The sequence below is a fragment of the Palaemon carinicauda genome, chromosome 6 (genome assembly GCF_036898095.1).
Source record: "Palaemon carinicauda isolate YSFRI2023 chromosome 6, ASM3689809v2, whole genome shotgun sequence".
Taxonomy (NCBI): Eukaryota; Metazoa; Arthropoda; class Malacostraca; order Decapoda; family Palaemonidae; genus Palaemon; species Palaemon carinicauda.
Window position 1 is genome coordinate 147,090,233 of NC_090730.1, and position 25,812 is coordinate 147,116,044.

General features: G+C 34.8%; 1 protein-coding gene across 2 annotated transcripts in view; it reads left to right on the top strand.

Moving 5' to 3' along the window:
* The window catches only part of LOC137642702 (tubulin alpha-2 chain), a 63,852-nt gene extending 43,627 nt beyond the window's left edge, over positions 1-20,225 (top strand). For both annotated transcript variants that reach the window (XM_068375495.1, XM_068375496.1), the window contains 10 exons: positions 13,839-13,944; positions 14,288-14,398; positions 14,572-14,744; positions 14,966-15,094; positions 15,516-15,715; positions 16,299-16,410; positions 17,692-17,779; positions 18,055-18,182; positions 19,112-19,275; positions 19,769-20,225. In XM_068375495.1, coding sequence (XP_068231596.1) covers positions 13,839-13,944; positions 14,288-14,398; positions 14,572-14,744; positions 14,966-15,094; positions 15,516-15,715; positions 16,299-16,410; positions 17,692-17,779; positions 18,055-18,182; positions 19,112-19,275; positions 19,769-19,898 — 1,341 coding nt within the window. In that variant the 3' untranslated portion in view covers positions 19,899-20,225. The remainder of the gene's footprint in view (positions 1-13,838; positions 13,945-14,287; positions 14,399-14,571; positions 14,745-14,965; positions 15,095-15,515; positions 15,716-16,298; positions 16,411-17,691; positions 17,780-18,054; positions 18,183-19,111; positions 19,276-19,768) is intronic.
* Positions 20,226-25,812: the final 5,587 nt, after the last annotated feature.

Genomic DNA, 25,812 nt, shown 5'->3' on the forward strand with positions numbered 1-25,812 from the left:
GGGAATCTCATCCATTTATTGATAGCAATTAAAAAAAAAAAAAAAAAAAAAAAAAAAAAAAAAAAAAAAACTCGTTACTCTCGTGGCTTCTTCTACTTCTTCTGGGTGTTAAAACGAGGATCAACTGGCTTCTTCAAGTCTTCATTTCATTAAGTTTAAAATAGAATTTTCTTTGAATATATGAAATCTTTTTATAAATAAACCAATCCCTTTCAATAAGCGGCTTGATATAACTTGAGGAGGAAATATCCGTTTACAGACGCTCAACCTGTCGGATGGAAATGTTTGTCTTCAATGGTTTTGCTCGTCTCGGTCTCATAATTATAAAATATTTTTCATAATTATATCCACTCAAGTAGTTCACTGGATTGAGGGTAAATAAATATCTAAACAAAATAACATCAGTGAATCATATCGCAGCTGCAAATTTTTATTTCATCAGGCGAGAACTGAAAACCTTAAGAAAATCATACTATGTACTCACATATGAGTAACGTTAAACGTCCTTACATAGATCCCTGTGATCTCCAATTGTAGGTCGATAATGATTACAAAAACAAAACAGGATATTCTTACAATTGCGTGGAGTAAATAAAAAATCAAAACAATTGCTAAAATTCCGATTAGAGAGAGAGAGAGAGAGAGAGAGAGAGAGAGAGAGAGAGAGAGAGAGAGAGAGAGAGAGAGAGACTTTTAGCTCCTACTAATTCATAAAAGAATTCAGACAGTATTGCTTAGTTAAGCATCCAAAAAAAATTATCAAAGCCATATTCTCAAGTCCACTTTTTCCCGCTTTTACACCATTAATAATAATAATAATAATAATAATAATAATAATAATAATAATAATAATAATAATAATAGTTAAGGATAAAAATAGGAAAAACACTCGAGAGCCATGACCCCGGGAAGTGCAAATTGGCGATCCAAAAATTGTTATCAAATAGATTAGTCGGCGTTCTGGTGCCTTGCTTCCATTCACGAAAGGAAATGTCATCCAGGGTAATTTCTCTTGCCAGGGGAAGGAAGATCGGTGGTTTCTCTCCATGCAACAAGGAGCGAGAAAAGTGATCGGATTTTCCGTGAAAGATATCCAGCCTGAGAAAAGAAATAATTTTATTTCCTTTTTTTTTATTTTTTTTTAAAGAAATTTCAAGCACGCAATGCGAAAAAGGAACGCTTTTTTTTTTCTTTTTTTTTCTTTTCGGGAAAAAATTTGGGAAACTTTTAAAAGTGAAAAAAAGGACTTGAAACAAGATTTGATATAAACAAAATAAATTGTACAATAAGAGAAAAGAAATTCCTTTAAAAAGACCTTCGACAACTGGATACTTTTTTGAAGGACGTATTGAGAAAGGAAAAAAAGTAAAAATATTTTCCATTGTTTCAAAAGGTCCAAGACAATGAAAAGGAAATAGTAAACCTCATCAAAAACAAAAAAGAAAATGACCACTGGAAATAGTGAACACAGCATCCTTTGAAAATTCAGTCCATTATATCAATTAATATTTGCGGCTTTCGACCAATAGATAACACAAATTAAAAGGACTATGACGTAACGGATGGATAGGTCTACCTATTAAAAAATATAGGACCTATCCGTCGTTAAAAGGAGGATTGTTTCCTTACGTGAGGAGACTTCTTTTTCCAAAAGGCTTCACTCTAGAAAGAATTAATAACGAACTACCAATTTATTTCCCGACCATCAAATACTCACAGTAAAAATGGTCACCTGTTCCACAACAAAATCAATCTATATAATGATACTTACTGGTTATATGCAAACATTTCCCATTAGCAAATAAACATAAGTACAAGAATTTGAAAGGGCTGGAAGGGGCCAGATTACTGGCGATATGAACTTGAATGAAAGGAATCTCTAGAATGCAAGCACGATATAGATGACTATTGTGATACGCGTCTGGGATTCAATGTTCCGGAAGTTGATAAAGTACTGAATCTTAAGTTTATTTCTTCAAAAGATGTTTATCTATGATTCATCATTTAAAGTCTAAAATTAGGTTTGTGGGAAGGCATGCCTCTGGCGTTCTTTTCATACCAACAAAAACTCAAGAACAGTCGAGTGGATGACAAGGAAAAAAATAGACCCTATCGGAAGCCGTTCAGTAAAAAAAAAAAAAAAAGACAATGTAAAGACATATTACTATGGCTCAAAATGACTGAGAGAGAGAGAGAGAGAGAGAGAGAGAGAGAGAGAGAGAGAGAGAGAGAGAGAGAGAGAGAGAGAGAAAATAGCCTTTATATTTTCACTTTGAAAGTAATGATGTTCGTAAACATAACTTTCAAAATGTTCCAGTCATTAGCGTAACAAACGGAAAACTGTTGGCATCAATGTCGATGATAATAGTGATACTAATAATAGGGTGTCAATACTTGAACCCATGCATTATTATATTTCTGTATATATACTGTATTGTTTATCAAATGCACAACTAATTATATAAATGAGCAGGTAACCAACAAACATGAATGCAATGGTACTCATACTTGAAGTCTTTCCATTGGTTAACAAGAAGTATATTTCAATATACTCAATTTACGAATAAAACGGGATAATCAAACAATAGCTTTTTCTTGATTTTTCTATCTTTCTTCTTTTAAATCGAAGACCATAAAAAAACTGTCAGATCATCTTTCCAAAGACACACGTACAAAAATGCACGCAAAAACTCTTGACCTGTCCGAGGACGAAGGAAGATAGTACAGAGATCAGAGAAGAGATTGAGAGAAGAAAAACTACCTAAAAAACCAGGCGTCAGAGGAAACGTGTAAAGACGTGAAGTTTTAGTTCCCGGAAGTGGTCTGCCTTTTTATGATGCACTTTTTCCCTTTTTGTCTTCCTCTCCCAAGAGTGGACACTTTTAAAGGGTGAAGAAGCATTACTAAGTAGAAATATCATCTTCTCTCTCTCTCTCTCTCTCTCTCTCTCTCTCTCTCTCTCTCTCTCTCTCTCTCTCTCTCTCTCTTTTACCAAGTTTGTCTACTTATTTGCTAATACGCCATTTCAGCACTCAGTTTTGGCAGCAAATGTCATATGAATACGAGGAAATTTAATGGCATTTGTGATCACTTACGTAATTCATCTGAATATTTGCTTCAGTCAGAGGATAAAATGGTATCCTTCATTTTATAAATATATATATATATATATATATATATATATATATATATATATATATATATATATATATATATATATATATATATATATATATATATATATATCTATAAACGCACCAGTTTACGTAAATCACTTGTTTAGTGCACATTAAAGAGAAGACATGCATCTGAAACATGTTACCCTGAATAATGAGTAAACATTGAAAATATATATATATATATATATATATATATATATATATATATATATATATATATATATATATATATATATATATATATATATATGAACATATATCACAAGCACACGTGATTTTAATTAATGTAAATATCACCCACGAAATGCATTTAATACCGAATTCTATCTTGGGAAATACATATCCACTTGGAATTCCAAGATAGAATTCGGTATTAAATGCATTTCGTGGGTGATATTTACATATAATATATATATATATATATATATATATTATATATATATATATATATATATATACATACACATACAAATTAAGTTTAGTTGTCTGCGAATGGTCCTTAATTTCGTTTACATATTTACTATGGAGCTTGATATTCAAGTGACTGTTTAGCTTCTTGTATAATTATATTACATTATAAAAAACGATAATATTGATCGAGTACATATAAAAAAAATATTTGTTCAATGCCCTTCCTTCCCCATGCTGAACATACTGACTTTCCAACATTTATTTTGTGTTGATGTACGAATATTTCAGCTCTGCTTTCAAGTTAAATTTCCATTAAATTCATTAAAAGAAATTCATTTCTTTTATAAACTCTTTGTCTTTCTCCCCTATAAATATTCATCAGTCGCAATATTTATTACTTAATTCTTTAATACGCTACTTTGTTAACAAGCCGATATTTTCTTAACTAATAGCGTTAATTATTTACACAATAGACAATTATCTTCACTAAATGCAACGACCGAAAGCAGGTTCCTCCTCACAGCCAAATGCATCCAGAAACAAAAATAAACAATCAAAACAGTTATGCAAAAATCTCTGGATCACGTATGTTAGCTTACCAATCCCGGCGCAAGGCAGCAAACACAATGCATGCGCTCGCTTTGCAAATGGACTTGATCAACTTGCACACAAGAGAAACATCCAAAGGAGCACGGCTCCGTCAGGCCCCACGTCATTGATGCGTTGAACCTTCAACATCACTAAGAAAGTGGGAGGAGGATGGTAAAGAGAAAGAGAAGGAAGGTTAGCAGGGAGAAAGAAAGGAATATTGGTCCACAAAATAAAAAAAAAATAAAAAAAAAAAAGAAGAAGAAGAAGAAGAAGAAGAAGAAGAAGAAGAAGAAGAAGAAGAAGAAGAAGAAGAAGAAGAAGAAGAAGAAGAAAGAAGAAGAAGGAAGGGCAATTTTGGAAAAGGGAGAGAAAGGCTAATTGGTGGAGAAGGAAAATAAAGAGAATGGTACCAGGAAATCTTTGGTTTTGGAAATTTGATTTTCATTTACTGTGTGTATGTGTGTGTGTTTTAGAGAGAGAGAGAGAGAGAGAGAGAGAGAGAGAGAGAGAGAGAGAGAGAGAGAGAGAGAGAGAGAGAGAGAGAGAGGAAGGGGGGGGGAACTTGAGTAAAGGGCGAAATTAACGAAGACTCAAAGTGATATTTACTTTGGTACACACAAGAATGAGACATTACAGACAGCCACCGCATTCTCTCCATCACGTACACAAACATAATCTCTAGTGATTAAACATTAGTCAGTAACTCAAATATTCAAGATAGTGGAGTGATCTTGCCATAGATACCAAAGACATTAATGCCTGATTGTCTCTGGGGCTATACTGTATATGCCAAACTGTGGTAGACTGAAAACTATTTCCTTAAAAGCAAAATGGTAGCCCAAGTTTGACTACGTAATAAGACAGTTCATTTAATTTTGTTTTCAATAATACCACCGACTTGGGTCAAGGGATGCTTAAATAAGCCACTGATTATTAGTGTAACAAAGTGTATACTTCAAAAGATGCTTAAAAATAAATAAAAAATGCACCAGATTATGGGCAAAGATTGCTAAAAAAAAAATTTGGGTATACACATAAAAGACCCTTTAACAGGCAGGACCATAAGTGAAACACATTAAACGAATTATTTTCACAAGAAATGAAATTCAACTACTTCTATCTGCCGGAGGGAGATGTTTATTCACCTATGTAGAAAAGTCCATTAACAGCACATGCTCTCTCTCTCTCTCTCTCTCTCTCTCTCTCTCTCTCTCTCTCTCTCTCTCTCTCTCTCTCTCTCTCTCTCTCTCTTTCTTTCTCAAAAGCAAAGCCAGATTTGGGCATTATTCCCACCCTCGTTTTCCCTTTTCACAAGAAAATAAATAAACCAGAATATGGCGTAATAACCTAGGACGATACATTTACAGAGGAACCTCACAATTTGTAGCGCACAGGATACCAACGATTATCTTAGACAATGGAAGGAAGATATAATGCGACTCGGCAACTCGCATCTGCAAATTTCATTCCCTGTTTCTCGTCTTTAGTAATCTCATTCGGCCTCGTTGGTAGGTTTTCGCTATCCGCACTTTGTTTCCCTCTCCAGATAGATGAGCTGCGTGTGGGTCTCAATTCTAGGTCACCACAAGTTCGTAATGTGATGAATTGACCACTTGTGATGAGGCCATTCTCAAAGGATGTGGAAGTTACTGTAATAAAAAGATTGTAGGTCTTTTAAATACTTAAGATGGAGAAACGTTTATCGTATTATTCAAATAACAATCATACGACTGGTTGTGAGAACTACTGCTTTCCTTACTAGAAGAAAAAGAAGAATAGGAATAAGTAGGTTTCAAGCGTTTGTAAATTCTTTGTTGGCTAGACCAGACCAGACAGTTTCTGGTGACGTATCGTCTATAACTCTCCTTCAATCTACTTATCTTTCATCTCCGTAAAAAAGCTTTGTAAAACTGTGGCATTTCTATGCTGAACCCCAAATTTAAAATTCAATTCGGGGAAGTGAAAAGGAAGAGATCAAGCTTTTGTAGACCAACGAACAGATGTTTTGTATCACGCCCCAACCCCAATATCACATAACACCCATCATCAACCATCACTCCAAGGGGCGTTGTGTAGGGAAGATGATGAGATCTAAATGACTTTGCCTTCCCTACCTCCTTTCCATTTACTCTATTTATCACTATGTTACATGTTCACTTTGACTTTACAATATGCCATAGCGTATCACATCGCCATTCTGATAACAGCACCAGAAGTCCAAACTTGGAGATAATGTTATCTTCCGACTTTACTAGAAGTAGTGTCGAAGATATGCACTAATTCTGACTCACAAAAGAAAGATAGACAGGCCTTCGCAGTGGAACTGGGAAACATGTCATCAACTCGACGCTTTGTTTCCTAGAGAGAATGAGGTTCATACACCATCTCCTTAGGTATAATGCACTTAATCATAATGTCTTTTCCTCTGTACTTGAACTGGACTTTTATTTGTACATCAATATTTTCCCAAGACATTGAGAAAATATTCGGTAAATGAAGGTAATGTTGATACTGTACATCCATTAGTAAGTTCTGCACAAGACATTCAAAAATAAATTTCATTGCTAAAGAAAAATTTAATCTAAATTTATCACAAGTCGTTCGATACGCTGTACAAATATTTATTTTAATAAAGGAGGGGGAAATACTTAATGGATTTCTGACAGGAGGCAGCAGGTAAACTAATGCCCGTAGTGAAAAAGGGATGTGACAGAGACCGTCCCTAATATTGATCTAACGAGTGGGGCGTTTAAGCCAAACATTTGAGTTCCCCCTCAAATGTCTTGAGAACCCGAGGGGGAAAAGAAAACGGATTTGGGTTCTCGAGAAATAAATAACATAATGGCAAAGAAAAATGGGGTTGGAAATACCCTTGTCACTTGGTACTTTTCGGGGTATTTGGATTTCATTCTCTTTCTTTCTTTTCTCTTATCTCCAAAATTCCCAGACAGGTTTCTCTCTTAGAAACTATAAAGCTCTGCCTTCTTTCTCTTTTTCCTGTACAGACTTAGCAAATAGGCCACACGCACCCCCCCCCCCCAAAAAAAAAAAACTATAGAAGTATAATCATTGGTAATTTAAAAGACATTCAGTTTCGCCAAGGAGAGACATTAAGGCGTTGTTTCAGATAAGACCAGCATCTAGTCTCGGAACAAGCATCATTAAGAGAGGAATAAACATGGGTAAAAGCACGCATTCTGAGTCACAGTTGAGATAAGACCCTCATTGTGGAGATGGACTTTAATCGGACATTCCGGTAGTTAAATACGAATTCTGTTTCCTTGAAGATGTTCTACAGCATATCACTCATCTCAAAAAACATAATATATCAAAATACAGGACGTTATTTCCACCAAGATGAATCCTCAGACACCGAACTAGCACAATGCCAGAAAATACACTTGAAAAGTATATATTCCAATTGGGTATGTTTTGTCCATCATTCTTCGTGAGATCTGCTTGAAATCGATCACAGTATACTGAAAATAATGAAAGAAATGCAATATTGACTTAATATTGATTAATAACTGATACTTTCTTCATCTTCAAATTTTCTATATAAAGGAAACTAGTCGACATATCATGATTTAATCTCAACCAAATCAAGTTCAAATGCTTAACTGGTCATTAAGAATGGTGGAACTATTTAGTTTAATGTTTCCCGTTATTTTTCACAACAAGAACACATTCAACAGCTTACATTACATTATCAACTTTTAAGAAAATCAAAGTAATCAAATAGTATGAATAAATTTCCCACAAACATATGCACACAATAATGCAATTGCAATGAGTTTTTTTCATGTATATGTACACTATTAGTACTGAAAATACAAAGAACAGACTACGTTTTAAAATCATACACTCTGTCCCCATCAAAATACATGCAAGACATCCCTCAAGGAATTTTAGATAAACCAGTATTAAGTACAACACTTTGTAGTCCTCAATACCGGAAGACTGTCCAAGGTAGCGTGGCGAACTACCTGGACTCAGGTGTAAAAGGAAGATGAACGCTCATTACAAGATACAACCTACTCTTCGAGACACGACAAGGAGTTATTTGGCTACTTCTCAGTCTGCAAATTGCTTATGAAAACGCAAATGGCGAAGGACAATCTATGTATTTGCAATTTAAAATGCATAGACCATATCTAAAAGGGCTATCCTTCATGTACAAGTCAAAAGTCATTTCACCTTGACAAAATCATGAACGTTCACTTTAAAAATTGTAGGACCAATGGTCGCTTCTTGTTACAAAGTTGCGTTCTTATAAAAGAGGAAGTAATCACATTTCTACATCAGACACCTCTACTCGGCCCCCTCCTCTTTTCTCTCTTTCCTCGTTACTAAATACTTTTAAAGGGCCGCCTCGCCGAGTTTAGGGATATCTACCACAAAGGGGTCCTTCCCCTCTGTGCTATAAGAAACTGAGAAGGCATGGTGAGATGGAGGGTCGTTCTCCCTTGTTTATACAAAGACGACGATGAACTAAAAAAAAATGGGGGGTTTTTAGAGATTCTCCGCTTTAGTATCACAACGAAAATAGCATTACGACATGGGAACGTTGTTATGTCTAAGCCAACGACGCCAAGCATTCGCGGTCGGCATATTGATGTTTATCTGAACTTCCTACCTTATACATCTGCGTGTCTGCGAGTGTGGTCTGTGGCACCCACAGAATGAGTGAATATTTATAAACCTTTACTTCTTTAAAACGAGAGCAAAGGCCTTCGAGTCTTAGGAGTCTTTACCACATACGTTACATCGAGTGTCGCACGACTTCTTCAAGTTGCAATTTTATTTATAAATAAATACAAAACTAAATTAAAAATATATAAATAAAATACTCATTCATCATTTATCAGTAGAATATTTCATAATGGCGAATCATAAATGATTACGATATTATATACAATAGGTAGCCAAATGTTTTTTTTATTTATTTTTAATCTGACACATTCTTATTAGGAAGACTGGTATATGGATTATACATCCATACAACGTGTAGATAATCGTCGACTTTCCTTGGCGTTAACCGACAGATTATTTCCCTCCTCAAAAATTTTGAGAAATTCAAAATCCTAACAATGAAACCATGAGCTTCACTGTGAGAGATAAACAATAAATAATACAAATGGCTTCGCGGTGTTTTCAGTACAGCCCTCAGGGTTCATCTAGAATCTAGATCTATGATGTCATTCTTTTGTCTTCGCTCTAAATACACATAATACTCATCTTTTAACGAAACCTTCACGTTTCTTTTTCTTGTCCTGTCCTGACATTCCATGAGCACTACGTCATGTTGTTGGACTTGATAAGGGCAATTCTCTCAGTAATTTTGTTTATATATGTTTGTACGACACAGACACAGCCAGACACACACATATATACACACACATATATATATATATATATATATATATATATATATATATATATATATATATATATATATATATATATATATACTGTATATATATTATATATATACTGTATATATTATATACATATATATATATATTATATACATATATATATATTATATATATACATATATATAAATGTGTGTATGCGCGCGCATACTCGCAGAGCTTTTTTCATATAATGTAACCTCGAATTCACAAAAAAAATATTGTTTAAAGTTTAAACCAACAACAGAAAAAAAGGCAACGTGACATTGGAGCCCAAACAATCAAGAGATGAGGAAATTCTAAGATATAAAGAAAAATAAGTAAGGTCATACGAGTTTAATCCGACTTTTACCAAAAGTAAACAAAATAATACTAAAACAAGCAGTAATTATCTCGTAGCATATCGTAGTAAATTTCCATCAATGTCAAAACCGGGTTTTCTCCTATCAATTACGATGTTATTTTTTCTTCACCTAAATTATTTATCCTTCATAGTCCTGTCCTAGCAGAGAGAGAGAGAGAGAGAGAGAGAGAGAGAGAGAGAGAGAGAGAGAGAGAGAGAGAGAGCGAGAGCGCGCTTTACATAGGGACTAAGACCGAAAAGACATGAGAATGAACGAATATATTTCTCTTCACCCGATATTAATGTGAACAACTTTTGTCCTTTCAACACAATCAACATTTCATTTCGATTCCATTTCTTTCTCAAATATGTCATGATTCCCTAATTCTCGGAATGGAATAATTTTCCTTTGAATGAGTTACGTATGTGCAAACCAGTTTTCAAGAACTATTACAAACATTTCTTTTGCCAAATCTAAAGATCTTGCTTTAATAACGCTATCTAAAATTATAATTTTTTTATGCAAAGAATTACGGGAGTTTCATCTCTTTTTTTCTTAATTCCTTATGTCGAAATTTATCAATAGGTTTGAAACTCTATTGTTATGACATTGCAACTAATGTGAATAAAACTTGCATGTTTTCATATCGTGCTTTCTCAGTTTACACCAAACAATATTGCTTTCCTATAAACGAAATGCAAAAATCTCCGCACAGTCTACTAGCCATTGTAATATATTCTGGAAAATTTCAGATACCGGTCAATGCCCGTAAATCGTAGCTTTATTAAGTCTTTGGCTGACACAAAAATATCCTCAGAGTCAGTTCATTCGATGAAATACGGAATCTTAAATAAATACAAGAGTAAGGGGAATAAAGTTCACTGAGTACTTTAAAAGAACGAATGAGAAAAAGAGAAACCAATAACAACGGGACGGAAAAGTCACAAGAGAATGGAAAGGGAAACGACGAGGAAAGGTTACTTCTCCACCCCCTCACTATTCCCTCTTCCATGAATAATTGGTGGCCTATTTAAAGGTCAGCTGGGCCCATAACGTGCAGTTTTCACCAAGCTCTTTTTGTATACTCGTTTTTTTTTTTTTTTTTTTTTTGAATAACATTTTTACTTTGAGTTTTAGTATGATCGTCCCTCATTATAAGAATAGGCTATTTAAAGGTCAGCTGGGCCCATAACATGCAGTTTTCACCAAGCTCTTTTTGTTTATTCTCGTTTTTTTTTTTTTTTTTTTTTTTTTCTTTAATATCATTTTTACTTTGAGTTTTAGTATGATCGTCCCTCATTATAAGAATACGCTGTTCTATTCTTCATATATTTTTCTTAAACTAGGATTGTGGTGCGTGTTTGCTTCACAGCCAATACCTACGAAGGTAAATGACTTGAATAGTACATTTAACGACCGATGGACACAAGCCATCAATCGATAAAGAAATATACATTTTATGCTGAACATGTAATAGGAATGAGCGTCCACTTATTGCACTGCGTGTATTGAGTACATTCAAGTAGAGAGCAGCACAACAGATGGCCAAATGGTGTGCTGGCAGCATGGGTCCCGTTCTGTCTAGCCTTCGTCTAGCACGAACTTATTAGTAGTTTCTTCCTGATCGATGTGACGGGACACACACTGGCGCTTAGACATTAAAGAAGTTGACGAAATGAGTCATAAAATACTTGATGAGAAATTGTAGCATTGAGAATGAGTGGGTAGCGCCATGGCGCCTCCCATCTGCCGCGTGTTACTCCTGCTTTTGACGCCAACCCCACCTTCATCTTATCCCCAAAACCCACCCACCACGCCCATTAGTCCTCCTCCACCTTCACGCTTCAACGCCCCCTCCCCCCACACCCCGTCGCTCGACTATAGTTTAGGTTTTAGAGTGACTCTTCTTCCACTTGGGTTAACAACTACGGTTTATTGATTTGATACTTGGTACTTCGGATGGTCTGGCTTTCAGTCTCTTTGTTCGTTCAATGTGAGGCTATGAACTATATTTACAAACAAATTATAAACAGTATATACATTATATATATATACATACATATATATATTTATATATATACATAAATATATATATATATATATATATATATATATATATATATATATATATATATATATATATATATATATATATATATACTTTGGATAATCTGGCTCTCCGTCTCTGTTCATTCAATGTGAGGCTGTGAACTATACCTAGAAACAAATTATATAGTGTATATATACGTTATATATTTATATATATATATATATATATATATATATATATTATATATACATTATATATAGTATATATATATTATATATATATATACATTATATATATATATATTATATATATACATTATATATATACATTATATATATATATATATATATATATATATATATATATATATATATATATATATATATATATATATAATCTATGAAACACTTGATGTTGAATCAAGGAAAAATAAAAAAAAAATTAATAATCCCGAAAAAAGAACAAAATTCTTAAGTTTTTTTGTTCATACCCGAGTATGGATACTTTAAACAAGGGGCAATCCTAGAGTTCTGGTGAAACCATTAACGAAAATCTGTCTTGAAATATGAGTTACAGCATCAAAAGTAACAGAAAAATATGAAAAATTGAAAATTGCTTGCGCACTTGAGAGATACATTTTCATTTTGACAAAGAGGAAATCGTGTTCTTGATAAAATACCTCATCGTTTCAGACATTATATCCCTGCAATGACATTTATAAGAAAACTGCATAGTAAATACAACCGAAATTATAAATAATAATTTTCGTAAACCACCATCCCTTCATACTCAAGACTCAGGCAAAAAAAGGTTTAACCAGTCACAATTCATTTCTTTTACTTTAAATCAACAACAAATTTTCTATTTGCATTTGTTACACAAAATGAAAAGAAAATAGTATTCCTCCATGAAATCGAAATTCATGAAGTCGAATATGCCAGAAAGATATGTGATTAACTTGGTCTAGTCTAGTGATGATCGAAGCAAGTCTTCCCACCTGACCCCTAGTGGGTGAAGGAAGTACTCACTCTATCGTAATCCAAAACGAATTTGACACACACATGACTGGTGTCAAGAGTCCACGGTCAATATTATTCGAGTCAGTACTGTGGTATGACGTAGGTGAGAGAGAGAGAGAGAGAGAGAGAGAGAGAGAGAGAGAGAGAGAGAGAGAGAGAGAGAGAGAGAGAGAGAGAGAGAGAGAGAGAATCTAACCTCCTTGATGCCAGGAGTCCTTCACAGAGGGGTGTAGTGAATCCTAGTCTTGTGTGGGCCATCACCAAATGGAAACCCGCATGAGCGCTTTAAGGCACCATTGCATTCTGGCTGCTTGGGTGTTCTGTAATAGTCTTGGGATAGCGAACATCACTAATACGAGGAAAAGATGTTCTTTGGTTCTGATTTATGTATGTGAAAATATATACTGTGAAACTAAAATGAGAGAGAGAGAGAGAGAGAGAGAGAGAGAGAGAGAGAGAGAGAGAGAGAGAGAGAGAGATTTTCTATCAATAGTTACAGAAAGTTTTAAAATATCCCAACAAATTACATTCTGGGAGCCTGGCTCAACGAGACTCGGTTTATAAACAATATTACTACACAAGCTGCAACGATTATTATTCTTTAAAAAAATCTCGCCCCATAAAAAGCTAAATATTTATCACCCCAAAAAACTCGTCTAACACATAATATACCTAATACACAATTGACTCAGTAGGTTTTCCTAAATTGTAATTATAGCCCAATGAAATATTCAATGTCCATTTGCCACTTGTGATTACATATTACCACATGAAATTAGCTTTTTTTCTGGTACATTTATCTCAAACAAGTCTTTGTTTCGCCATTACAGAGGGAATGCATCAGCGTCCACATCGGCCAGGCCGGAGTCCAGATGGGCAATGCCTGCTGGGAGCTCTATTGTCTCGAGCACGGAATCCAGCCTGATGGACACTTGGGTAAGAGTCCTTCCAAGAACAAAGTCTAATGAATGACTCTTTTGGATATTACTTATAATTTATGCTAATTCTATTTACAAGATGAAAAAAAAATGCTTCCAACCAAGTAAACCATATTAGTCTTTTAAAATGAAAATAATGTGCCCAAATTACGATTATTCATTTTCTAGGTGAGATGGAAAAAAATAAGTTAACAGAATCCAATTATATATCTTAATAAAGAAATAACATTAATTCAGCTTTATAAAGCAAAATCTATGCCGAAATTACATTAATACAACTGTATATAACATATCTAACATTCAGCATGTTTTAAAACAATGTTTTCTTTCTTTGATCACAGCTGAGGATGCTCAACATGAAGAGAACATGTATACAACCTTCTTCCAGGAAACTGGACGAGGCAAATACGTTCCTAGAGCAATCTATGTCGACCTGGAGCCCACTGTCGTCGGTTAGTATCGTTTACTCGTATCTCTGTCACTTGTTTTCATGCTGTTCTTGATACAACGTAATAAAAAGGAAACAAAGAGCTATTCCTAAGACCAGTATGCTACACTGTAACTTAATACTCCTTAAGTTTTAATTTACAACAATACAGCTTAACTGAGAATTTTTTTTACACAGATACTGTGAGGACAGGACCTTACAGGCAGCTGTTCCATCCAGAACAGCTGATCAATGGCAAGGAAGATGCTGCTAACAATTATGCCAGAGGGCATTACACCATTGGGAAAGAGCAAGTCGATCTTGTTCTGGACAAGATGCGCAAGATGGCTGATGCTTGCTCAGGACTACAGGTAAGTCACATAATACAGACCAAAAGTTTTAAAAAAATCCAAGTCTGCAGTAGAAAATGTTAATTGCATTTTAATAACACTTTTTATTCTCCTAATGTTTTATATCATGATTTGTTATAAAAACGTGTATCTAATTAGTAACAGATGTATTCCAGAGAAAAAGTATCTAAGAAAATTTGTGAAGCAACGGAATGAGTCTTATGATCAAATCTCAATTGCAGGGCTTCCTTGTCTTCCACTCATTTGGTGGAGGTACAGGCTCAGGTTTCACCTCTCTTCTGATGGAGAGGCTGTCGGTGGACTATGGAAAGAAGAGCAAACTTCAGTTTACAGTCTATCCAGCACCCCAGGTATGTTTAAAAGTCCTATAAATATAATTTTAAAGTTTATATCGTGCTTGTCAAAGGTAAATACTCCGACAGTGAAATAGCATCTTGTAAAAAATTCATACTAGTAATTTTAACTATACAAATTGGTGCCTACAAATGTTGGAAAAATGTGAAAAAACTACTATATTCTCTTTCAGATGAAAGACCTATCGAGATGATTTGAAAAAAAAAAAAATATTTAGTATAAAATAAGATTATCTCATGTACCTTTTTGCATAAGTGGTCAACGAAAATTATCCTTGGAAAACTGGACTTAATATGATAATTAAAATCTTGTATACCATCATTCTATCCCATCTATGAAACGAGGAGTGACGTGTGCAGTCCTTTACAAAGAAAAGAAAATGTCCATGATATCCTAAAATAACTTTCAATATTTCAGATTTGTACTGCTGTGGTAGAACCTTACAATTCCATCCTAACAACACACACGACCCTGGAACATTCCGACTGTGCCTTTATGGTAGACAATGAAGCCATCTACGACATTTGCCGTAGGAATTTGGGCATTGAAAGGCCTTCTTATGAAAACCTGAACCGTTTGATTGGACAGATTGTATCTTCCATTACAGCATCTCTTAGGTAAGTAAAAAGAAATTCTTACAGTAAAGTATTGGATGTGATTTTAATGTAGCTGTGACAATAATTCGCCGTTTGGACTGTTTCAACACAGAAACTAAACTAGACCAAGTCAAGCAGGATTTTGTGGAACTTAATCTTATAAAACTATTAGAATATTAGGCCCTATCATGAAACCAAGCAATTAGCCTAGAATACAGACACACTTACAAATTAAAATACCTAATGTGCAAAGTCAGGATATTCTGTAAATGGTGAAGCATTCACGCAATGATTTATGCTTCCTTAAGACTAACAATCTTTACTGCCATGGAATAGGCCTACCGTTACGGAATGGTGAATGTACTGAAAGGATCATTTATTTATATTACCATTACCTAGCAAAAATCATGTACCAAGAAATCCTTCCCATTTGAAGGTACAATCATCTAATGGTTTGATGATTTTCACATAGATTACTCTGTTGGACCTGGACTCGGACACCTTAGTCAACACTGGGATCTCCTAGAGAATAGTTTAATGTCTGATCAACAATAAATCTCTTTTAAAGCCAAGCATAATTAACTGCTGTTTTTAAACCCAACAGGTTCGATGGTGCTTTGAATGTAGACTTGACAGAGTTCCAGACCAACTTGGTGCCTTACCCAAGAATTCACTTCCCACTTGTTACCTACGCACCAGTTCTCAGCGTCGAGAAGGTATGTGTCCCAAAAGACTTTTGAATGTTCTTATGTTTCCGATTGAAATGCAATCTTCATTGGTTTCAGGATCTTATGTGCCTATTATGCAAGAAGACTGAAATTATTATAATAAAAGAAAAGGGTGAGTTAGTGCAACAGGTTAACTTCATATAAGTAAAACTGTTTGAAGTATATTTTCCAATGATGCATTAGGCTAAAAATAAAATATTGTATCCAAATGCAGATAAAAAAGCTAGAAATAAAATGGGATCTTGGTTTGGTGAGACGAGTCCAAGTTTTTACACTAGGCCTCTCATTACCTTTAACGAGTTATCACATGGGCTGACGTTGTACACGAGTCCAAGCTGTCATAAGGCCGGGCTTAAAATAAACCAACTTCTCGACCTAGAATTATCACTAGTATCTTTTTTGCCCTTTATACGGCAATCATGCTTTAAAGTAAACAATATAGATAAAAAATTTGATATCAGCTAGGCAGTTCATTACTCTCTTACCCCTTTTTAAGCTTTTATCAGGATTTCATTTCTTCAGCTGGGAGCTAATAAAAGTACTCATAAGTCAAATGAACAAAACACAAGAAAATGCAATATTGCACAAAAGTGTTGGGTGGAAGGAAAAGAGTTGGCCAAACAAGATTCAGAGCTAGGAATTCTATAGGGGTTCCAAGTCTGTCTGGCCAAAATGCACCGGGCAAAAAAAGCTGGATTGCGTTGATGGGAATGGAAATTGACTTCAGGTAGGAGTCTTAGGTTTGCTGTAGGTATCTCGTAAACGTTGGAGTAGAAGTGGGTTGAATGATTCTTTGTTCTTGGAAGCCTATGATAAAAAGAATCGTTTCCCCCTCCCTGCATTCTGACATCTACAGGACACCCGTAACACACTCCTAACTCCTACCTGACGTGAACCCCTTCTCTCTTTCATCAGATGGGTCAGCGTCCATTGTTGCCTTCGTTTTTCTTGTAATTTTGTTCATTGCACCGCTGATAATAAGACTGGTCGGTCTTGCAACTTCCGGAATGATAAAAAAAACAATTAAATAACCGGACCTTAACATTTTTATCTTGCTATTGGTGAAACTCGCTTCCGATTGAAGGAAAACCAATAAGCAATTAACATAATAAAAACTAAAGGTCAATTCTTTTATATTATTACATTAAAATACGACTAGGTTTCATTATGGTTAGTATCAGAGGCAGTATTTTGAATGACGTTAATGATTTCTGATCGTGTAATGGACCATAAAAGAAATCAAATGTTAAATATTCTATTTCTCCTCAGGCTTACCATGAACAACTTTCTGTGGCCGAGATTACCAACGCTTGCTTTGAACCAGCCAACCAGATGGTGAAGTGTGACCCTAGAAGAGGTAAAGATATGAGAGAGAGAGAGAGAGAGAGAGAGAGAGAGAGAGAGGAGAGAGAGAGAGAGAGAGAGAGAGAGAGAGAGAGAGAGGAGAGGAGAAAATTATTCATGAAACATAAACTAACATTCACAAATATCACATATATAGACTGCAACTTTTAACCAACATAATAGTGATTTTTCCCTAAAAGAAAGAATATATCCTCTGAAATTAATCTCAACTCATGGAGCCAAGACAAGGGATTTCTGCTGCTCTAACATAAAGGTTTGTTTTCACAGGTAAATACATGGCTTGCTGTCTGTTATACCGAGGGGACGTCGTACCAAAGGATGTCAACTCGGCCATCGCTGCCATCAAAACCAAGCGCCAAATACAGTTCGTGGATTGGTGTCCTACAGGATTCAAGGTAACGTATTATTGGACTTGTATTATCCTACACTGTTAAAAATTTGCATTAATTAATTGTTAAATGCCTGGCAACATTTATTCCAGGATTTTTACAGCTTTAATAACGGAGATATTGACGTAAAAAAGTGATATTACGGTAACTAACCCGTAAAATATAAGAACGAAGTATGGTAAAATTACGGTCGCCTGTATTTTACTAAAATACGGCTTAGAACAGTATATTTTTACGTAAAATTTCCGATTAAAATTACGGGTTTTTTTAACAGTGTAGTTATCAAATTAGTCGACTGTACAGTCGGCAACGGTTTCTACCCATCTATCACAAAGCTTCTAAATTATAGTCCTGCCTTTGACCTCCCAAGCTCCTATAACACTTCTTAAAAGGAACAGGTTCATCAATTCATTTTTATGGATATAATACAATGATCCACTTGATATCCATATCAAAGTCAAAAAACAAAGAAAAGGAGGCTTGCGGGATGCAGGTAGACAGGGAATAAAATTTTATATTAGATAATATGAATTTTTTCTTGTATGTTTTCAAGGAAGCACATTGATATTTATCGATAGTTGATGAAACAAAAAAGATCAAAGAAAAAATTTTTTAACATGTATACTTAAAAGAAAAAAAAAACAGAAATATCTTCATGCACACCAGTTTTCCTTTTATGCAAAATTTTCCATGCATCCGTCAACATGCGGCCGGCTGCATGTTGTATCCTCTGGTGAACTTCAATTCCTTTGCACAAGCTAACATTAATTAGCAGTTTATATACTTAAGATTGACAGCCAAAATGACCTACATCACCATTGTTGAACGTCTTCCGGCTCAAATGACTTTTAAAATTTTTCCCCCTCATAAATTTCCAAAACTTTAAATCAATCAATCAATCAATCACAGTTACTCTAATGTACCTTTTTCCTCAGGTTGGAATCAACTACCAAGCCCCTACCGTGATCCCTAACGGAGATATGGCCCCAACCCAGAGGGCTGTATGTATGATTTCCAACACGACTGCCATTGCAGAGGCATGGGCCAGACTCAACCACAAATTCGACCTCATGTACTCCAAGAGAGCTTTCGTTCACTGGTAAGTCCAAACGAAATATTCACAAATCAGGTTTTTGTGTGTATGCTTGGGATGGTGTTACAGAAATTATTCGGAGGATCAGTCTCTTCGAGATTTAAAACTATATTGATGTGCAGTTTACTGATGCACACTAGTCAATTCAATTGTTTTCTTTATATATGAACGAAAATCGGTACCTGAATGGACGTACACTTGCTCATTTTGTTTTTCTTTAAATATCAAAGCAAATTCAGGCGCCTAAATTATCATATGTGGCAGTGGAAAACAGAAATTGGGAAAAAATAAGAATTTTGGCGTTGATATTAATGACATTACAGAAATTGAAATTAAAACTATTATAGCTATTACAGATCTTCAAGAGATATAATGATTACCTTTTCAATCTCGACTTACCATGAAAAATGTGTTTACTACTCCAAAGGGGAAAATTCCCAGACTTAATCAGTCATTGTTATGAGAAACTAACGCGAAACATTCCGTCTGAATCGAATAGGTACGTCGGCGAAGGTATGGAGGAGGGAGAGTTCGCCGAGGCCCGCGAAGATTTGGCGGCACTGGAACACGACTACGAGGAAGTTGCCCGAGATTCCAACCAGGATGAGGAAGAAGACAACGAATATTAAGAACGGGAAGAGGAAGCAGGAGATGGCTTGGGCGTCTCTGCCAATGGAGATATTGAGAAGGGGCGCAAGAATGAACAGATGTCTAGTGCAATATCACTGCAGTTGCTATTGTTTTTTTTATTGAATTACATAAATATTTGTTCAATACACAGAGGAAAAGATAAGCTAGTCCTGCTTCTGTGTGGGGGAATCGAAATATAAACATATCTTGCACAGGTTGCTTATGTCTTACATTTTTTGTACATGAGAGAGAGAGAGAGAGAGAGAGAGAGAGAGAGAGAGAGAGAGAGAGAGAGAGAGAGAGAGAGAGAGAGATAGAGAGAGAGAGAGAGAGAGTACCAACATTTAAGAGACAACAGGGACCATGTATATTATGGATTATGGAGTACTTTGACACCTTTTTGAATAAGCAAATCTACATCCTCTTGCATTATTTTTCATTTCAAAGCAAGAATCTAAACAAAAAAAGTATCTCAAAGTGAATTATCTTTACATTTTATTTATTAGCTCATTGATTAGGATAGTATACTAGTATACACACATGCAGACTGAACCAAAGAGATTAAATTAAATAACCCAAGACTAGTGACAATTAGGACAATCTCTAAAGAAACAGATTTCAACCAATCTTTCCTGGAGATCAGATCATCATCAATAAATCAAATACTCGTACACCTCATTGTCCTTGCACCAGACTGACAGGTGATGACCCAATTTTAGTGGTAATTTATATATTACATTTTTTCACATTCTTATAAATACAATTCTCATGACCCTAGATAAGGAAAATGCTTAATTATGAGGTTATTTGATTGTTTTATAACTTAATATGAGAATAAACTAGGTCACTTGTGGGTGCAATAGTCTTTGTATGCAACGGGACTTTCCTCATTACACTGTCTTATTAAGTCTTGAGGAGAGACGTTATAGCATGAGTTAAGTTTTAGAGGACAAATAACTAATCCCAAATGCCTGTTAGAAAGACATTTCAATGCTCAATTAACGCAATAAGTAAAAGTAGAGATGTCCCATTTACCAGGATCCCTTAATAAATGCATAGATCCCAAAGTAAAATGGTCATTAGCATAATTAACATACTGTTAAGAGTTATTGAGATAAAGTCATATCGTAAATGGTATTAAGGATAAGCGTAATGGTGAAAATAACAAGTGAATTTGTAAGTGACAAACTGCTCATTACAAACACCATGTGACTTAGGCTAATAAATATTGTTCTCACTGTAGTTAATACTGCTGCTCCTTTCTACACATTAAAATCTTTTTTTATATATATAAAGTAGCTTTAATGAATATGATAAATTAGATTCCTACGAATTCAAAAAAAGGTGCTTTCTTGGAATTTTACCGACCATTTCTCCTTAATGTTAGGTAACATTTCTACTTTTTTATATTCAGTCATGAAATAAATGTTAATACTGAACTTTACTTTCAATATCCTTTCAATACGAAGCAAAGGTTGGATCCCATTCCACGGGACACCCTTCGAAATATTTTACCAACAGAGTAATATTTCAAGCGTCAGTGAAAACCAGGTAATGAAATAAATCAACCAACAACGCTGAGTTCTAAGAGTACGGGAAAAATACAAACTTCAAACATCATATGAACGAATCACTTGCGACGATCAAAGATTTGAGAGGAGAAAATGGTTGAAAGAGAGAAATAAAAAAAAGTTAGGCACAACAGAAATTCTAAGTATGGGACAGATCCATCCCATGTTTAGTGACATGAAATCCTTTGTTGTAATTTCAACACATTTCCATGGAAAATTCGAAAAGTAATAAACTTGCTTATCAACCTTCCGTAGTATGAGACCAGTGTAACAAGTAAATAACACCAAAATTTTCATTATCCTTAGAACCTTTAATAACAACCAATAAACATTATTAAAACTGAATACATATGTTTCACAAAAAAAATCAATAAAAAAAATAAACAAATATATAATGAAAAGTGCTTGATTTTATCCTACACCAGGGGAACATAGGTCAAAGACTGTGCAAACCCATTGTGCAAAGGCTAAAGCAAAAAGTATGAACATGTTTTATGCCACTATTTGGCACCTGACGTGGCCTAACAGTCACAGACAGTGGCACAGGTAGCCTACGCAGAACATTTCCTCTTTCATTTTGCGCAAATCTGAGTATAATATTACGACTGACAACCATTGCATTAAAAATCAAAGATATGGGGAAAATTTATCTATTGACAATTCATTAGAGTTTATCAAAACTGGTAACCTACAAAGTTTCTGGCTTGTTAGTTAAAGGAGTCAATTTGCACATCAATTTCCTAACCTACTCCAATAAGAAGGCGTACAATTGCCACAAACAAATAAACAATTAAAGCAAATGAAGACTGCGTCAACTAAAGAAGAATTTAACTTCTCTCCTGTAACTTTCGCAACTTATCCCTCATTATTTAAAGGACTGTAAGACTGAATAACTTCTAAATGCCATAGTTCATTATTTATAGCTCTAATGAATAAACTTATTAGCATTTAAAGTTGAAAAGGGGAAAATATATTGTGCTTTATAACAGAATAGAAGGAAGTTTTACAGCATTTAGAATTCTTACCAATGATTCATTAAGAGGCGAATCATTTACATGAAAAAAAAAATATATATTACATGAAAATCGTGTATATTGTGTCTGCTCCTCTCCCATATAACTTCTCAGGGACTTAAAATCAAAATCAAGGGCTAATATCATGAAAAGTAGAGGCTCGGTTATAAAGCAGGTGGAATAATTCAAGATACTTCGGATATAACATATATAAGTCAGGAGGGAGGATGTGAGGCGCAAGTTAAGAATAGGTTAAAAGCAGCCAAAGGGAAGTGGAGGGAGATAGCTAGAGTGGTAAGTGATAAGAAAATGCCAATCAACCTAGAAGTCAAGATCTATAGCACAGTAATAACACCTGTGTTAATGTATGGATCGGAAACGTGGGCCCTAAGATGAAAAGCGGAAACAATCCTTGAGATAACAGAGATAAGAATGGATCATGGGAATATTACTACTTTAAAAATCTTGAAAATGATGAAATAAAAAGAATTGCAAGCATAGCAAAGATTATAGAGGTAACAAGAGTGTCACAACTGAGATGGTGTGGGCACATGATGAGGATGGATGGTGGGGAGGGAGTGAGGAGAGCTTGGGAGGAACATGTTTAGGGGGGTGATCAAGAAGGAGGCAGAGAATTAGATGGCTAGGTAAGGGGAAGGATGATATGGAGAGAAGAGGTTTGGTGGAAGAGAATTTCTTTTATAGAAGACATTGGAGGGCACGCAACTAACCCCTTAAAGTTGGGATAACAATAGGAAAGAAGCTACTACAATTTTCCCCTATACATACTAAATTAAAGCAGACCTGATGAGAGAGTATTTTCAAGGTACTAAAAAATAAAAAAGCCGTTTAAATACAAAAAGGTGAAAAATAAAAAACAACAATGCAAAGTCGATATTAATAAATGAAGCATTTGAATATAAATATGTGTGGAAAACCTAGAAACGCGTTCCAAATCTCCATTGTTACAGAATTTTCCAACTGAATTAACTGCCTCAATTAGGGAAATAACAGCAAAGATAACCATTGAGTGGCTACTGAAAAGGTAGAATCTTTAAATACGATGTTGATATTGATTCGCTTCTTAATTTAACAATAAATGGCACATTAAATCTAAATTAATCTTGAACTCGACACAGCAATCGTTCATAAATCCTTAAATTATTGATTGGGCAAACTACGGGACCTAAAATTCAGTATTAGCTTTCACACTGTCAAGCACAGTTTGAACACTCATTTTAACTGTGTTGAGAAGATACTCCATTTGCATAGTTCCGGCTTTATACCATTTTTTCCAACAACTATTTTATTCTTATTTTTTTTCTTAGATTTCTTTACATGTACCTCATTTATCTCTAGGTTTCCTCGTCGCTTGTATTTTATTACCGTCCTTTGTTAGGACTAGCAAATTCATGTGTTCTAATAACTCTCTAGTACACCTTATATGATGTATATCCCTTTCTTCACAATTATTTTTCTGACTTTTTTCGTATTTTTTTCTTCCTTATTCCATATTAACGTTGTCTTTGTATTTTACATATTGCCTTCTCTAAAACCTTTCTACCTTTTCCCTATTCAACCATGTCGTTTGTTACTTTCAACACAAATCTCAGAACTTTCAACATAAATCTCCGAGTTGTTAACCTTGCTTTTTCTTTCGAATTATATAATGAATGTTGGTAGCCTAACATCCAAGACCATTTGAGCTGAATACCCCTAAATATGAACAAAGAAAACGTTCCGTAATATCTAAAAAGAAAAACGTTTTTAACGGGGGACTACAACAAATTAGTCAAGGGTCGTGAACATAATAAAAAATCTGAAATGAACGGATAACAGGTATTTATTCATCACATAGATAGTAACACCAAGAGGATTATGAAATGAAATCAGACTAATATTCGTACACAAAACAACGATTTTATTGAAAAGCGAGAGAATACTGTGAAGATTACAATGATAAGGATGTGACTGAAAAGCGTAAAGGAAGGTAAAGGAAATAAATAGCGTAAAAGAACGTAAAGGGATATAAAATTAGGATATTACTAATAAATACTCATCAGAAAGTAATTGGTAATACACCTGGGATATGGACATTGGCGATTTCCAGAGTGGGTGAAAATGTGAGTTGATAATACCGAACGTAATATATTCGGCCTCGATTTCGGCTACAGTTCAACGGTTTTTGCTCCGCCGTGTGTCATTACGCTCGCAAACTCCATACATTATTATTTCCGGGATATTATTTTACTTTCACATCTACATGAGCAACAATAGCTATATAGGCACTGCCTGGAGAACTTAATAAAGAAAACTACTGTACATATGTTGACATCCTTTGCGTTCTTTTACGCTTTCTATGCACCTTTACGCTCCATTACAAGAGCAACACCGCCTTGACGAGGCTCCCAATTTTGAACGCATACATTCAGGCGGAGTAATAAATCCTTACGTTTGTTTTTTCTTCTCCCCTTCTTATCTTTCTGAGTTACAGCCTACAGCTACTGACTAACAACTAGGTACCATAATCTTTGCCTAGATCAAGTGATAAACTACATTTTGATAGACGCCCTTATTGCCCCTCCGCGTCCAGTTCAAAAATCTACCAATGGTCACTCGGTTTGTGTACTTGCCACTATGTCAAGGCCACAGAGAGGGATCTTTTCGGTTTAAATATTTTTTTATTAGCCATCATAACTTAAATGACAATAATAATAATAATAATAATAATAATAATAATAATAATAATAATAATCATAATAATAGGTTTTATTGAAAGTGATTGCTGCCTCAGTGGCGTTAATTTTGTAATTAACTTTTTCTATTGTTCTTATTATCTTTTTCTCTTCATTTGAACAATCCGCCAGTAACTGGGAAAGGGACATATCAATAGGAAGGTGATGAAGACCATATCATTCACAATTTGTCTTTAATATATCACAACACATTGTAAAAGTACAGATAATATGTACAAAGTATAAAACACTATCACAATGTTAGTGCACACAAAGTAATGGTCACTTTTGTACAAAAAAATTATAAAATACGTGGAGTTAAGTTTAACACATCCTTCGACTCAACCGGTTTCAAGCAGTGAGAAGGTTTTCTGCTCATTGTCAAGAGTGAACTGAAATGCAGGTGTTGTTTTGATGGCTTATATACGGAGTCCTGCTTCGGCATTCCATCTTCAGTGGTTAAGAACCGCCCTAGGGTGGAGATCATTAATCCTAGTGGGTGGTGGCCTCTGCCTCGCCAGGATGTTTGGCGGGATTACTGACTCTGGTTCTGTCAGGAGATAATCCCTGTTTTGACCTTTGGCTATATCAGTC